Genomic DNA, 15938 nt, shown 5'->3' on the forward strand with positions numbered 1-15938 from the left:
GTTCTTCCTGCTTCCTGTCTCACCAGGGGTTCTTCCTGTCTCACCAGGGGTTCTTCCTGTCTCAGCGTGGTCCCCGACACCAGCGCCAAGGCTCACGCCATACACACACACACAAAAACACACAATCCCACCCTGGCTCACACACACACACCTCCACAGCATGAAGCCTCTGTAGCTAATAGTTTCTGAATTCTTTGCTGTTCACCTTCTCCTCCCCACTTTTCTCCTCCCCTCTCTTTTCTTCCTCTCCCCTATCCTTACCTCTCGTCTCCTTTCCATTCCTTTCCTCTCCTCTCCTCCCCTCTCCTCTCATCTTCTTTAATCTCCTTTCCTTTCCTCTCCTCTCCTCTCATCATCTTTAATCTCCTCTGCTTTCCTCTCCTTTCCTCTCCTCTCCTGTCCTTTCCTTTCCTCTCCTCTTCTTTAATCCCCTCTCCATTCCTCCTTTCTTGTCCTCTTTTTCTGTATCCATATTCTCAATGCAATTTATGTGTCTCTGACCTTTGGGAGTGTGCTTGTATGCATGTGTGTGTGTGTGAGAGGGAGAGTGTGTATGTAAGTGTGTGAGTATGGGGGGGGGGGAGCAGGGTATCTGTCTCAAGGGCAAGCAGGTACAACACATCGGTACCTTGCTCTAACCATCGTTCTGAATTGGAGGTTTTCTCCTTCGGCCTGGCTTATCTTAGCAGAGAAGGATAGAGAAGAGAGGAGAGGACATGGAGGTCTTACATTATACTACCAGTTCTCCATCTGTCTCTGCTGCCAATTATTTACTCCACAAGAAGAGACTCTCGGACAGTAAGGAATTCCTCGGGGGTTCAACATGTCGCAGGATGTCTAGTTCAGCTTCTAAACCGCCTCGGGTCATTCATTGTGTAGGGGGGGGGGGGGGGGGTTTGTGGGGAGGGGGGGGGGGTTCAAGTGTTGTTGTTTACAGTGTGTTTTGTTGTATTTGTGATATCTCATTGTGTTGCTGCTGGCACCCCTGGGGCAGATAAATAATGTTGTTTTTATTATTATATTGTTTACGTGCTGCGACAAACAACACAGGGATTTGGCTCACCTTGTGTCCTGAGATTTAAAGTCACATGTGTGGATGTGCTGCCTGGCTGGTCGCTAACCATTGTTATGGCGCAAAGTTACGATTGCCGGGGGGGGGGGGGATCATCAGGACTGTTTTTCTGTTTTCTGAAATCGTTCCAGGTGGCACCTTGCTCTTGTTTACACTTAGTAACAGTTGCCATGGGCTGCAATTACCGTACACAGACGGAACAGTCATCCTCCCTGCGACGTGAAACATAAATTAATGTAGTCGTCTGAAATTATCTGTTTCAGTTTAGATTCCGCTTGGATTGAAAGTCATTCTGCTCCTTTCGTCTTTGACAGCTGTGGATGCAAACAGAGCATGAAGCAGTTCTCCTGCCTGCTGCGCTGTTTATCTTCCAAGGTGAGGCTGGGTGCTGGTCTTAATGACAGGCTATGGTCCAGGGAAGCAGAGGGGAGGGGGAGGGGGAGAGAGAGAGAGAGAGAGAAGGAGAGGTAGAAGGAGAGGGAGAGGGTGAGGGCGAGGGGGAGAGGGCGGGCGGGCGGGCAGAGGAGAATAGCCTAACTACTGCTATTTCCAATAGCAAAAGCAAGTTTGGAACAAGAGATCTGAGGAAGCCACTTGAGAGTATTGAGACGTGTCCCATGGGTGGGCCTCCATAATGTGTGTACCAGGCCTTATCCCTCTCCCCCAGAGAGAAGGACAAACTATCTGTTACACACCAGCAGTGCCCCCCCCCCCACACACACACACACCCTTCCTGCCACCACACTGCACATGCCAGCCAAGCTGCCCGAGGGCCTGTGTGTGTGTGTGTGTGTGTGTTTTGAGATAAACAGGGCACTGCCCGGTCGACACAGCATACTGGAGCTGGGAAATACAACACTCGTAGAAAGCTCTCTTCTCTTTCTCTCTCTCTCCTCTCGTTCTTCCTCTTTCTCTCTCACTTTGCCTCCCTGCATGTTTATCCTGCCTCAAGCCCATGTCCCCCCCCCCCCACCCCGCCTCCACTCCCCAAACTTCCACGAGGAGTCCACAGACTCCCATGGGTACCACAAAATAGAGCTTTAGCCACACTGAGGCACACATACACACACGCGCGCACACACATACACACACACTGGTTTTTAAGGCGGAGGCAGTAATCCTGTCCTCTCCCCCTCCACAGTTAAGCCTGTGTGGAGGTCTCCACGCGTCTGCATGGCTGGGACAGCCTGCCTCGGACAGCCTGCCTCAGAGCTGATAGGGAGGACCTGTGCCCCAAACCACGCTGCTGAAAAAAAGAATGTAACCTGCAATAAACCCATGAACACCGGCAACTATTACAGTACTGCAACTACTACCCTATAACTGTAAAAAATATATATATATAACAAATTCAAATCAGTCAATAATCCATTGCTTGCAGTCATCCCAGAGAAGATATGAAGGGTCATTATGTTGCTGATGTGAGATCTCTGAACACGTTGGGTGCTTTAACCAATCACCAATTGAGTTCCACCTCCGGAACAGTGAAAGTGTGTGTGTGCGTGTGTGTGTGCATGTGTGTGTGTGTGTGTGTGGGTGTGTCTCAAGGTGAGGCAAAGATGTACAGAGCCAGTAGGTGGAAGGGTCAGGAGAACTGTCTCTTCAAAGGTCAGCCGTCCTCTTCTCTGTCCTCCCGGGGGCCGGGGGCCGAGGGCCGGGGGCTGGGGGCCGGGGGCCGAGGGCCGGGGGCCGAGGGCCGGGGGCTGAGGGCCGGGGCCGCTATAAGGCTGGCGTGGGCACACACTTAGAATGTCACCTGTGTTTCCCTGCGTTTGACTTTCATCGTCATCCCCGTTTTTCTTCTCCCCCTCAACCTCTCTGAGGTCCTGTCTGAGCCGGCCCATACACACAAACAAACACACACACATGTTTGCAAATGCGTACACATTCACACACACACACATTCACACACACACATTCACACACACACATTCACACACACACACATTCACAGACACACATTCACACACACACACGTTTGTGAACACACACATTCATTACCGTGAAAGGGTTTCTTGTCCCTTTTAGGTGAAACTGCGTAAAAAGCGAACTGAAAGTTATTTAATGACTGAATCAAATGTTGTTTTGTTATTCGATGTAATGACGTTGGTCTTGTGAAGGTTGAAGACGCTGCCCTCAGGTGGGTTATCCAATAAGGTCCCAGATCCAACCCAGCCCATAAAACTGACTCCCTATATCTGGCTTTCATCAATCTAACAGCAAACAAGGTGGTTGCAGGGGAGAGCGCGTGTGTGTGACAGGGAGGCATGTGAGTGTGTGTGTGAGTGTGTGTGTGTGCTTTTGCGAGTGTGTGCATATGTTGGTGGGGTGGATATGTACGTGGTGTGTGTACGGTTGTACGCTTGCTCAAGTGTGTGTGTGTGTGTGTGATAACTGAGTTATGGAGAGTGTCATGCCTGTACACCTCCATCACCCTGGAGCTCAGAGGACGATGCTGTCGAATGTTTCCCCGCTCTGTCCTCCTCAATGTCAGGCTAGATTAAAGACTGGGTTGGGCTCGTCTGCTCTCCACGGGTAGACAGAGAAACATAACAATACATTTAACCCCTGGCTCCCTAAAACAAGGTTAGCTAGCTAATAAAATGGTGTGTCTGGATGATGTGTGTGTGTGTGTGTGTGTGTGTGTGTGTGTGTGTGTGTGTGTAGGTGTGTGTGTGTGTGTGTGTGTGTGTGTGTGTGTGTGTGCATGGGATGTGTGGGAGTCAGGTGGCTAAACGGTGAGGGAGTCGGGCTAGTAATCAGAAGGTTGCCGGATCGATTCCCCGCTGTGCCACATGATGTTGTGTCCTTGGGCAAGGCACTTCACCCTACTTGCTTCGGGGGGAATGTCCCTGTACTTACTGTAAGTCGCTCTGGATAAGAGCGTCTGCTAAATGACTAAATGTAAATGTCAATGTAATGTGTGTAACAGTACACGCACTTGGTCACAACAGGCAAATGTGTAAAAGTCTCCAATTTACTCCAGTTGCCTGTCACACAGTATGTAAGACTCCTCCTAACTGCCACAACACCTTTAGCTGTGTGCTCTTTGGGGATTCATTAATACCATCGGTGCAACAATCCAGACAATGTTCATCCTTGAAACTCTTCCAGTCAGGGACACAATATACCCCATACAAAACATCATTACATCAACATGTAATTCGTACAGACTATAACTTACATAAATGACTTTCCCACAGTGATACAAGTCTTCCGTGGTGTGGTACAGTTTGACTTTACGGGCAGGCGTGACCCTGCAGCCACAGTCCTGCCATCTTTAAATCACCCAACTATCAACCAACCACCACCCTGCTGACGAGGCAGGCTGGAGGACACCCAGATTCACAACCCTGGCCGCAGGCTCCGTTTACCTTTTACACGGCAACCCAAACATTGTTGTTCTCGCCGCTCCGGCCAGCGGGGAGCGCTGGATTTACTGGTCGCGTTCCGTTAAAGGTCCACAGGCCCGATTTATTGGCCAGCCGGTGTAATTACGTTGACTCGGAGTCTCTCCACGGCCCTCTTTTCCTCGTCCTCAATTTATAAATGCCACTGCGGTAGTAATCCTACTGTTTCCTCACTTAGTTTGGAGAAGGCTCCAGCCATCCTCCAGCAGAGATTGATTACATATAGCTCAAATGAAGAGTAAGCATTTTTCCGCGCCCTCGCCAGCCGGCCACTCCTATTGATTCATTTCAGGGGAGGGAAAATAAGATCTGCCACTCCACATAACCGGTAATATTTGTTTTCGTTTTTTGCTCATGAATTTATGGTATCCCATTACTTTCAAACGGCTATATTTTTCCCACCCCTCCAGTGCTCATGCACGGATGCAGTAGGCGTAACTACCAAAGGAAGGCATAACTAGGTATAACAAATTTATGAAAACATATACAACCTGTGGTAGAATCGTGTAAGTCGCTCTGGATAAGAGCGTCTGCTAAATGACTAAATGTAAATGTAGAATCGGTCTTGTGATCAGTCTGATTTGGTTACCCACCTTCCAACGCCCACAAGCAGTAGAGAAATGTACTGACAACAAAACGGTGCATGTTGTCTCTACAACCTTTAATAGGATTCATAGAACCATGGAGGTTCAGATCCTCAAAGAATTCCTTTTGTCTACAGTGGCTTTGTGGGCTTCCAGTTTGTCTCTGTACATCACAGGCACGGTGCCGGTCGTTCACCTCACAGTCAGACATGCAGATTGACTCACCTAAGTGACATTTTTGAAGTCGAAAATGTCCCCGGTATAGTCAGAGTCGTTCAATCAGTGTGTGCTGACCACAGGTTAGGGTGCTAGACATGGCGGACGGCAGTTAGCCCTTCAGACGTGGAGCCGAGCAACAGAGAGACGAAACCGATGACTCATCTTCACACACCTTCCTCCTTCCTTCTCTCCTTCCCTCTCCCCCTCATCTCACCTCTCCTTATTCTAATGAGGACTTTGCATGGAGTGGGCCCCAGGTTGAGGTTGTCATGTTCTAGTTTATCTGAGAGGAAGACTAGCCGGCAGGCAGGGTTTAGCTGGCAGAGCAGTATGCAGTCCTCACACACGGGTCAGCGCCCACCGCATTTATTATCTGGGCCTAGATGTCAGCGTGCTGGAACATTGCGACGTTGCCGTGTACATACAGAACCGTGCACAGCATTTAATCTCTCTCTCTTTCTCTTTCTCTGTCTCTCTCTCACTCTCTCTCTCTCTCTTTCTCTCTCTCTCTCTCTCTCTCTCTCTCTCTCTCTCTCTCTCTCTCTCTCACACGCCTCAAATGAGTTAGAGTGGATTGAAAAGTCCTGAACAGATAATCTGTTGTATACTGTAACGTTGGAACATCCTTACCAATTTCAGCTCTTGTTCTTCATACCATTTGAAAAGCCCTTTGCCTCGTCGTAGAAGTTATGCGGGGCGTATTTCATTCTGTAGTTGTTTCAGCGTCAAGCCACCATCCACAGACCATACAAAAGACAGAATCAACCTGCTATTTCAACCTGACTAGCCAGGAAGCCTTGTGTGAAAGTCGTGTTCGCTTTCCAACCATCAATGTGACGGCAGCCAAGCTAACACGGTGAGAAATGACTGTATTAACAACAGCGTGAAGATACATCTGTATATGCATGATAACGAAGATATATTTCACAGTTACAATCCGACAAACTGTGAGGACTGCATGAGGAATAGAGAGAGCGTGGGTGTGTGTGTGTGTGTGTGTGGTTTCATCTCTCTCAGTCCTCCTCTATAGGAAGGTTCTGCACCACAGTACAGTAGCAGTTTGACTGAGAGCCCTTGCAGTGATGAAGATCCCCCCCCTCAGCTCTACCAGAGTAGAGGGGCTACAATAACTTAAACCTCAGCTGGCATAATATGTGGCCGGCCCGTAATTCAACCTACAAATTATCCGTCCAGTGAATTTCATCAGGGAGGGATTCATTAAGCCACTCCGTCTGTGGGAAGCCAGCGATGCTAAGTGATGAATGAAACGTGTCCACGGTGACGGCAGTTTAATGGGGGACAGATACACCAAGCAGACCATCCCGCCTCCCTCTGGAGTTGGAAGGGCGCTCTCAACCAGCCAATGGTTCATATAGATGAACTAAATGTGTTGAATGTGCTGTGTGGCTCGTTTAAATCGTCAACCTCTGCTGTTTTTGGCCGTCCCGGTTCATTTCTTCCTTTTCCCTCTCTTCCTCTCTAGCTCTCTATCTCTCTCTCTCTCTCTGTTCGTCAACCTTTTCCGTCACCCAGCTCAGGTTGCTGTGGTTGGAGCCTGGCCCGGGCCGGACAGCCCACCCTGGCTCCGGTGACGTCTCGAGCTCATTCGTGTCCGAGCATCCGACGTCAGTCCTCCATATTCATGCCGTCCATGCGTGCAGTGCCACCCTGCAGTCTGTGTCCCACGTCACCGACAGTGGTAGTCTGAGAGGGAAGAGTGCCCGACTGTACATACGGGCCTTCCTGGCAGTACAGTACCCATCCATGCACCAGCCTCCATCTCTATTCACGGTAGACCGTTCAACATAATGATGCAGTATATGACTGTGTCGGGCTTAAAGAGAATGCCATTCATTTTGGCCGGTGGAGTTCAATAGAGATAATAAAGCAGCCGCCGCCGACGTAAAAAATAAAATGTGTTTTGTTGATTTCCGTGATGATGCCTGCGTCCCTCCCTGGTCCTCTGCTCTGTCAGGTTTATGGCATGCTCAGTGCTCAGAGTAAGACTCCAGCTTTATTGTTTTAATAAATTGCCCACGTGAAGGGAGCAGTGATGCATGTCTGATGGGAGTGCATCTCTCTAACTCTCTCTCTCTCTTTCTCTCTGAGTCTCAATCTCCCTCTTTCTCTCTCTTAGTCTCTCTCTCTTTCTCTCTCTAAGTCTCTCTCTCTCTTTCTCTCTCTAAGTCTCTCTGTAAGTCTCTCTCTCTCTCTCTCTTAGACTATCCCTAAGTTTCTCTCCTTCTTGCTACCTTTCTATTTTTATCTTTTAATCGACTTTTTGATCTACCGTTCCTTCCTACCTTTCACTCTCTCTGTCTTTTTCTCTCTAGCCCCTCTTATACCCCTCACACGGTGGGGTGTGCAGCCAGCCAGTCACCCCATCATAAACCTCCAGCCCACCAGAGAGGCAGAGGAGGAGGAGAGGGGGGGGCGGACAGCTCCCATACCCAGGAGCAGAGCCTCGTCTCCAGCTAAGCTAGCGGTCATCAGTCCTGGGGCCACCATGCCTCAGGGGCAGCTGGAGACAGCACAGACGCCCCTGGAGGATGGATGACCATGAGCAGGGGCGAGAGAGGCGCCGGTAAAAGATGGCCACCTCTGACGCCAGTGGCCATTCATCACAGTGGCCACCCAGGGATGCCTGGCTGGGAGTAGGGAGCTGGGGACAGGGTGCTGGAGGCTGGAGGTTAGAGGCTGGAGGCTGGGGATAGGGAGAGGATGGGGCAGCACATTGAGACTGGTGTGGTTAATGGTTAGGGTCTCTGACTAAACCACACATTAAAAAGCCATTACTACATGTGGGAGCCAACCAGCATCCAGTGATACGAGTTGAGAGGATAAACATTTGATAGCTTGATATTTGAAACGGGAGATTTCAGATGGTTTTAGATCGGATGCAGACGGAGCAGGCTGGACTATCTTTTTCGGGGGAACATTTTGGGGATGAATTTTTACAGCTGTGCCTCCAAATCCTCATCGAACAATGACCAAAACTATGTAGTTCTGTGAATTGGAGGGGAGGGGTCCGGATGAATAAAAGAACACAATAGACTGTGACAAGCTGCTTATCTTCTAAAAATAGCACCGTGCCTCTCAAGTGATTACGGTTCTTTGTTTAGGTTGTTGTTTTCCATTCGGACAGGGGGAGAGCTTTCCGCTCGATTCCGCAGGTCAGGTGAAGGCCCAGGACAGCAGCAATGCACCCTGGGCGGGCTCGGACACTGGCATTTTTATGAGTCTGTGAGAGAAGAGGGGGGGGCGGGGCTGGGCGTGGGAGGTGGAGGATAGGGGCGAGGGGGGCGGGGGGGGGGTGCACAGACAGAGAGGAAGTTGAGAGGAAGCGAGCGAGAGAAAAATGGTCTTGGCTATGATTGGCTGTTCTGAATCCCTCCTGGCTGCCCATAGGCCAAGGCCCTGTGGAGCGCAGGGTAATTGGTAGTCTCGTCTCTGCTCTGCGTAACTACAGCAGAGGTCAATTTGAGGGAAGAGGAGGAGGGAGGAGATGGCATATCATAAAAGCCTCTCTCGCTGTGGGGAGGACATTAGAATCCCATCTTTGCATGAGAAAAGGCAGAGCGTTGGAGATGTTAACAACGAGAGCCGTTTCAGTACGAAGAATAGCGAGCAGGGCTTTAATGGCCACGGCCGAGGGCCATCAATCACGATTACGTAACGCCTGCAAATGGTGATTACTATCTCAATACGTCCAGATCAAGCAGTGCCTCAGATCGGCCTCGTCTCATCTTGGTAACGCTGGGTATTCACTTGGTGCTGAAAGTTCAGATGTTCATCAGTTGCAGTAAAGACAGGCAGGCATATTGTGTTTCCCAGTCGCTTCTGAGAACGGTGTGTGCATGTGTGAATGCTCATGCGTGTGTGTGTGTGTGGGTGTGTGGGTGTGGGTGGGTGGGTGGGTGGGTGGGTGGGTGGGTGGGTGGGTGGGTGGGTGGGTGTGTGGGTGGGTGTGTGTGTGTGTGTGTGTGTGTGTGTGGGTGGGTGTGTGGGTGGGTGTAGGATAGGCTGGTTTCCCTGAGTCATTCCTGCTATTCTCTGGTGTTCTCTCTCAGATGCTGTTGTTGACTGAAGATGCCATCACTGTCTATTCATCAGCTCTGGACACCACAGAGGCCTGATTGCTATGCTTTTCAAGATATCTGCGTGCCTCAAATCCCTCGCAATTATTACACAATGTGCTTGTGTTTGCCAGCAGGTGCATTGGTGCAGCATGAGTGAATTCTCACTACATTTATGTTAGAGTAATTTCCTCAGTTAACAAAGGACAGCTCCCAGAAACAGACAGATGTTCCTCTAGGTTTGTGTGTTTATGGGGGGTTTATGTAAGGTGCCAGTGCAAAAATGTAGACGTCTTCTCCTGTTTGTTTTAAATCGTTCCTCTTCTAGGATTCCAAGGCCGCTGTCTCCCTGGTTCTACCCATGCCCTTTCTGTCTCTCACAGACACACACACACACCCAGACCTGACTACACTTTCCACTGTACTCCAGACTTTACTCTACAGAGCATAGAGACTTACTTGTAACTAAGCACCAATTACATACCTAGCGTATCTGTTCTTTCAGCGGCCTCAGTCTTCAGTCTTTTTCCTCAAGGCCTTTGCTGCAAAAGAAAATGTTCTTGAATAATTCAAAAAAAAAAGATACACAATAGTAATATGGTTGCAAAGTCAGTAAAAATTCACTCAACGCTCCTGAGACTTAAACGTAGAATGAGAGCAAAATAGCTTCCGTCTCAAGACTGTTACCAGCAGTAGAAGTAGGCGTTTTAATCTTTCCACTCAATAAGACTCATTTCATTCAGCGTCTCTGAAATGAGTAGACTGGATCTCTCCGGCCGTAATTCAAATCATACTTTAGCTTAATTGCCTGACCTGCAGAGGCAGCCAGCAGGGAAAGAGGCTCCTAACTAGACTCTACTCTACTGTTAGGTGTTCTGCTTCTTATAGAATAGACTTTATCTCAACCTATTAGGCTGAAACAAAACCTTAGGAGACAGCAGGCTCTCCCTGAGCCTGTGTGGGGGATAGGACCACTGCTCTGGGCCTCATCTACAGTATATTACATTGTACAATGAGGATATGAAGCAGGAATGAGGTAAAGAAAGACTAGGAGGCTGGGCTGAGTAAGGAATCCTTTAGGTTACTTGTTGGTGTCTCTTCCACTCTGGAGATGTTAGCTTTGTCATTTACAGTATGCAGGTGGGTGTGTGGTCAGGACCAGCTGGTGTCTGGCAACATGCCTGTTGTGTTCAGGGCCAGTGACAACCCCTTACCCCAGTGCCAAGGAGCCCAGCAGGGTGCGGACTGTGGACAAGGTCACTGATGCTGAAGATGAGTTACAGCATTTCAGCCATGAGCACACAGACAGGAAGACTCATCATTTGTTTCAATTGATCCTTACCATTTGATGTGTATTTGCCAGCCTGTTGCTGTTCATTTATAGTTTATTTTAGTTTGTCTCTTTTTGACTTTAAATAGTAGATACACACACAGTGAGTATATCTGTTGTAGCCTACTTTGTGTCAGGAAGAGGAATCGATGTGTCACTGGCGTAAGCCTGCTGTTTTAGATTCTTACCGGCAGGTGGAGCACTGAAGACAAAGCAGAGAAACATCCACGCTTAACTAATCTCATGATGGACGCTAAACAATTAGTTTTTAGTTTTCACTATCTGAACAAGAGATATCGCCATCATGTCTGAATTTCGTCTACACATTTGGATGAGGGAGGAAAATATCTGCAATTGTCCCTTTTTCCATTGAAACAATGTCTCTCTATCTTCTTCCATCCTCCCCTTCTTTCGCTCTCCCTTTCTTTCGATGAATAATGCATCAGTCACTCTCCAGTTTACTACTTAAATCAGCTCCCCAATTATTAGACCTGCAAGTTCTACTCCGTCAGATTTTTCTCTCCCACACACTCATTTGGCCACAGCAATTGCCGTCCTCGCAGAGAAGGTGATCAGACACTTACATGTCAGAGGTCTGGGAATCCAACAGTGCATTCATGTTGGGGGGGGGGGGGGGGGGGGGGGGGGGGGGGACTGACTGTAGTGAGTGACGACAATCCCGTCAATTTATTACAGCGTAGTCTTAAATCATTTTCAATACTGTCCTTGTTGCATTTAAAACCGCCACCCTTTGAATGATCCCATTAATAGAATTAAGCCACGCTCAATTGTTAGTCAGTTGACACACTGGCAGTTTCAGTCATTTGAAAAGCGGTGTTAATTTTCTGTGTTGTTAGTCCCCAACATCGACTATAAATGCAACTTGAAACGAGCCACAGAAGTGCTGCCCTGCTGACTATCTGCTACGCTGTTCGACACCACCCCGAGTTTAAAAAAAAGTTTAGCGGTTGTTTACGTGACTTAGTTCCTGTTACTCCGACTTCCCTGAAGTTACTAGGATATCGGTTATGCAAGGCAATTGTTAGCCTACTATCTAGGGCGGTTTTTTGGTTACAAGGCAGCATGCATTCCGCTATTTGATTTTTCTTTCGGTAGTTATGAACTACATTTTGTCGTTCACCGGGAGCAGCGCCCGAGCTGTCAGAGACGCTGTCTCGAGCAGAATCTGGCCCACTTCTTCCAACCAGGAGGTCGTTAAAGATTCACCCTCGGATCAAATTAATACTTCCACACGTGGTGATATCACCTACACCTACTTAAAAACAGGTAGAATTTTTATTTGACAACTTTCAAGCAAGCTATTTGCTCAAGTGACTGGAGTCAGTGACTATTGAGTTGAGGAGTTGCTGTTGCTGGCACATTGCAGTTTACCCGCACGTACGCCTTTTACATTTAGGCATTGAATGATGCAGGATATAAAGGTTATATTTAAAATTAAATGGGCTACATCATTCAAAATCTGGTAGGCCTAGTTGTTGGTTTCGTTTAATCTTGAAAAGGGGAGTACAGCCCTAACCATCAGCTGCTGTAGGCTACACATGACGGTGATCTGTCACAGTTGAGCTGTTGACCACGGTTGAAACACATGACCAGGAAATCTCTCTGCTATCTCCAACAGGTCCTTTCCGATTTACACTTACAACACGTTACCGTCTTTTTCACAGCAGTGGCTATTTCTTTTATATTCGTCCGTTTACTAAATGCCTGTATGTTATTAAATGTAGTCAAAAGGAACCAGGGTACCAATTAACTTTATTGGGGCAAGTAACCCCCTAGGCATTCCAACTATTTAGTCAGTTTGCAGTAGACGTGCATGCGTAACCAGTGAGTCTAATCCCTAATATACAGACCTATGGATACCGTCCTCGGGGCAGACAATTATAATTACAGTGTTCTGATTTTGTTTTCTTCATGCAACTAACTTCAACGAAGACCAACTGTATCAGTGCACCCTTAATAAATCAAATTAGTCAACTGTTTACTATCATTAAGTAAAAAATATCTTATGTTAGCACACACCTCCTCATCAAGAAACACCCCCACCATCCATCTTATCAAAATATGTATTGTAAGCTGTAAAAAAAGAAATACAAAAGAGTTCCAACATAATTAGTCCATCATAAACACTGGGTGTGCAGAAGCACAGACTGTAGCCTACTTAGGGGCTCCCATCTACTCCCTGTTCCAGTCTTGTGTACAGTCTCAGGCTCCATGTCAGCCAGGTTAATTGTTTGGCCTAATTAGGACAAGGATTAATAAGATGCACGTTCCACTGCTGCTCTGGAAACACCACTGAAGACAGCTCAGTTCATTAGCGCTCCCACTGGCCCCCTCTCTCAGCTCCACCCTGGGGGGCGGGGGACATGGAAGGAGGGGGGGGGGGGGAATGGAGCAATGGAGGCTTGTACTGGGAGATAAGGGCACACCATCAGGGGGCCACTAAGGGGAGGCTGAGGGACAGGCAGGCGGGCAGACAGGCAGGCAAGCAGATACACAAGCAGGCTGACAGGTAGGCAGGCAAGTCAGCAGATTTACAAACACACATACGTACCCAGACCCCAGACAGGCCCAGAGAGGTATGCTAACTGGCCAGGCCTCAGCAGGGTCCAGCACAGTGCCCCTCCTGTCCCAGCCATGAATAATGAGCAGGACAGGACCTCTGAGAGCTTGACCCACTTACATTCACTGTGGTCGGACACAACAGTGGACCAGGCCCAGCTCCTGGGCCCCGGTGCTGCTATGGATCGCCCTGGGCTGAGTGGGCCAAGATTACAATGAGTCGTCCATCATTAGTATTCATTACCAGAAGCTGCAGGGGAAGTGGACAACCTCTGCCTGCGGCTGAGCTGTGGGAACAATAGCAGAGTGAACAATAGTATCCCCTACTCTGACCAGTCTGGTTTGGAGACTCTCTTTAATGCTTAGGTTGTGAGATTCAGTGTAAATGACACGAGAAGATGTGTTGCTAACCATCTTTCGGTCGCTGCGTGTGGGGGACTGTTGTTGTAGAACTTAGAGACATGTTTGTTCTTGCACGGTCACATCACAAGTTGCAGTGGTAGTATACGTTGGTGGTGTTCATCTGCTGACTGTCATCCACCCCCCTCCACAAGAACCCCTCCAGTACATTAGAAAACCACAGGGTTCTGTGCAGACATTAGCATCTACTTGAACCCACCCCCTTGCCTGACCCACCTGTGACCACAGATTGATCTGAGCAGGGTTGCAGAGTATGCGCTATTTGTTTTGTGTCTGTTTAGAATAAAAGCTGCTCCAAAAAAAAGAACTGACCAGCCACAAGCTGGTCGGAAGGGGAGGGGGCGGGGGGGGGGGCATTGGGCACCCTCTCCCATGGACGAGGTCAATGTCTGACTAATCAACACACACTCCTATATAACAGCTGTTTGTTTACCTACCGCCTGAGAGACATACTCACTCTCATTTATGCTCATTTTATTTATTAAATATCACGCCCCCCAGCCCTCCACACTTTTTTTTTTTTACCGCATTATTATTCTTGTCAGTGCCTTCCTCACAGATGTCTCTTTAAATAGATAAAGATATGGCACTGAAGCATTCAGATGGGATTCAAACATAAACATCCTGGGTGGGTGTTGCTGCTTTAGTGAGGGAATGTTCATTTAGCTGTCAACTCTCACCTCTCTGCCACAAGGAGGGGTCTGAAGAGATGTTCACTGACTCTGTAGCCCCCTTCCCCCGACCCCATTGGACAACTTAGGATGGGTGGAGAGCTGACTGTGATGTTGGTGACACATACCAGCCTAGCGCTTCTGTTGCTCGATGGCTAAAGTACAGCTGTGGTCATTCCTCCTAGCACAGCTAACGTGTCCCGACTATCCTCTGTTCCATTGGCTCCACTCAACATGTCAGAGACACTCTATCTCCACTCGTCTGCAGGTTTGTTAACATGCAATGACTAAGATTAAGGTCGACTTTAGTTAATTGTTTGTTGATGTTCTGTGAGGCATATACTGTTCCATACTTGAATGTACTCTACTGTACTCTGCTGTACTGTAGCACACTGTTACACATAGCTAGGCCATTTAGATTACACTTACATTTGTATTGTAATTGATTTTGATTTTGTATATGAGTAACCAAGTTACGTTTGGACAGAATGGACACTAAGGTCTGTGTCTTCAGAGTGTTATTGGCTACGTGGTTGTTGACATCCAGATTTGGACAAAGCTAGCCGTATCCCAGGGCAACAGCCTCCTCCCTCTGGTCCCCTGGCTTTGCGACTTGATCCAGCAGTGTTTGTTGTTGTTATTGTAGCTCAGGTCATCACATCTCCTGGTGCCGACTCGTAACCTGAGAGGAGACGGACGATGCTACAAAGATGCAGGGTTCACCTGTTGAACCCTGCTGATAAACCAATCAGACGCTGACACTGCGGTGGTCTGTGGCACGTACAGCCCCAACAAAGTGTTACAAAACATTTATTAACGGGAGCGGTAACGCTTTGAACGTCCTGTTACGGAAGTGTTGCAACTATGGAAGCCTTGCACAGCCTTTTTAATGTGGCAGGTTTATGCCCTTGGCCTCTGTCTCACTAGTTAGGGTTATGATTGTTAATTATTTGCTCATCGGTTTACTAGTTGATTGATTCTGTCTGATGAATTAACATCAGTGGCACTGTTCTAAAAAACAAACAGGTTGTAATTATCGTGTGAGGGGTCAATAAGAAGCAAGCATTGTAGGCTTGACACACCAGAGAAAATAGTTCATCAGGCTCATCAGTTGACAGGTGGATTGATTGCTTTTGTCTGATGAATTAACATCAGTGGCACTGTTGTGAAAAAAAATATATTGTGATGGTTATTTTGTGTCAAGTCATTGAGATGTTAAGATTTGAGACACATTGTTAGAATAGCATTGAAAGAAAAACAAGCAGAGCTGGTTTACTTTGAGGCGCATTTGCTGTCAGTCAGCATTCCACCGTCATTATACACACAGCAAATCACCCCTTCTACATTCACAAGGCTGTCGATTTAAAAACCAGGGACTCACATGCCCTCCAACATTGCTTAAAGTGAGACACATTATGCAGTCATCGCTCTGCTTATGTTACCTCTATTATTCCAGCCTCCACCCTTGGTTCTTTTTGCAGTGGCAATCACCGATATCGTAGCTCTGCCACGGATGTTGAGAGAGCAGAGCAGAACCAAAGAGTACTGTGAATACAGCATCTTAACTATTACTGAG

The 15938-nt window shown here is 48.0% G+C and overlaps 1 protein-coding gene across 4 annotated transcripts in view; it reads left to right on the forward strand.

The window, feature by feature from the left end:
* The window catches only part of oxr1a (oxidation resistance 1a), an 87480-nt gene that overhangs the window by 37556 nt on the left and 33986 nt on the right, over positions 1–15938 (forward strand). The window contains exon 1 of one of the 4 annotated variants that reach the window (XM_047044058.1): positions 11605–11978. The exons of the other annotated variants lie outside the window; for them this stretch is intronic. Coding sequence (XP_046900014.1) covers positions 11810–11978 — 169 coding nt within the window. The 5' untranslated portion in view covers positions 11605–11809. Of the gene's footprint in view, positions 1–11604; positions 11979–15938 lie in introns of those variants that run through there. 4 annotated transcript variants of the gene reach the window in all.

Source organism: Hypomesus transpacificus, chromosome 2 (assembly GCF_021917145.1).
Source record: "Hypomesus transpacificus isolate Combined female chromosome 2, fHypTra1, whole genome shotgun sequence".
NCBI classification, from domain to species: Eukaryota; Metazoa; Chordata; class Actinopteri; order Osmeriformes; family Osmeridae; genus Hypomesus; species Hypomesus transpacificus.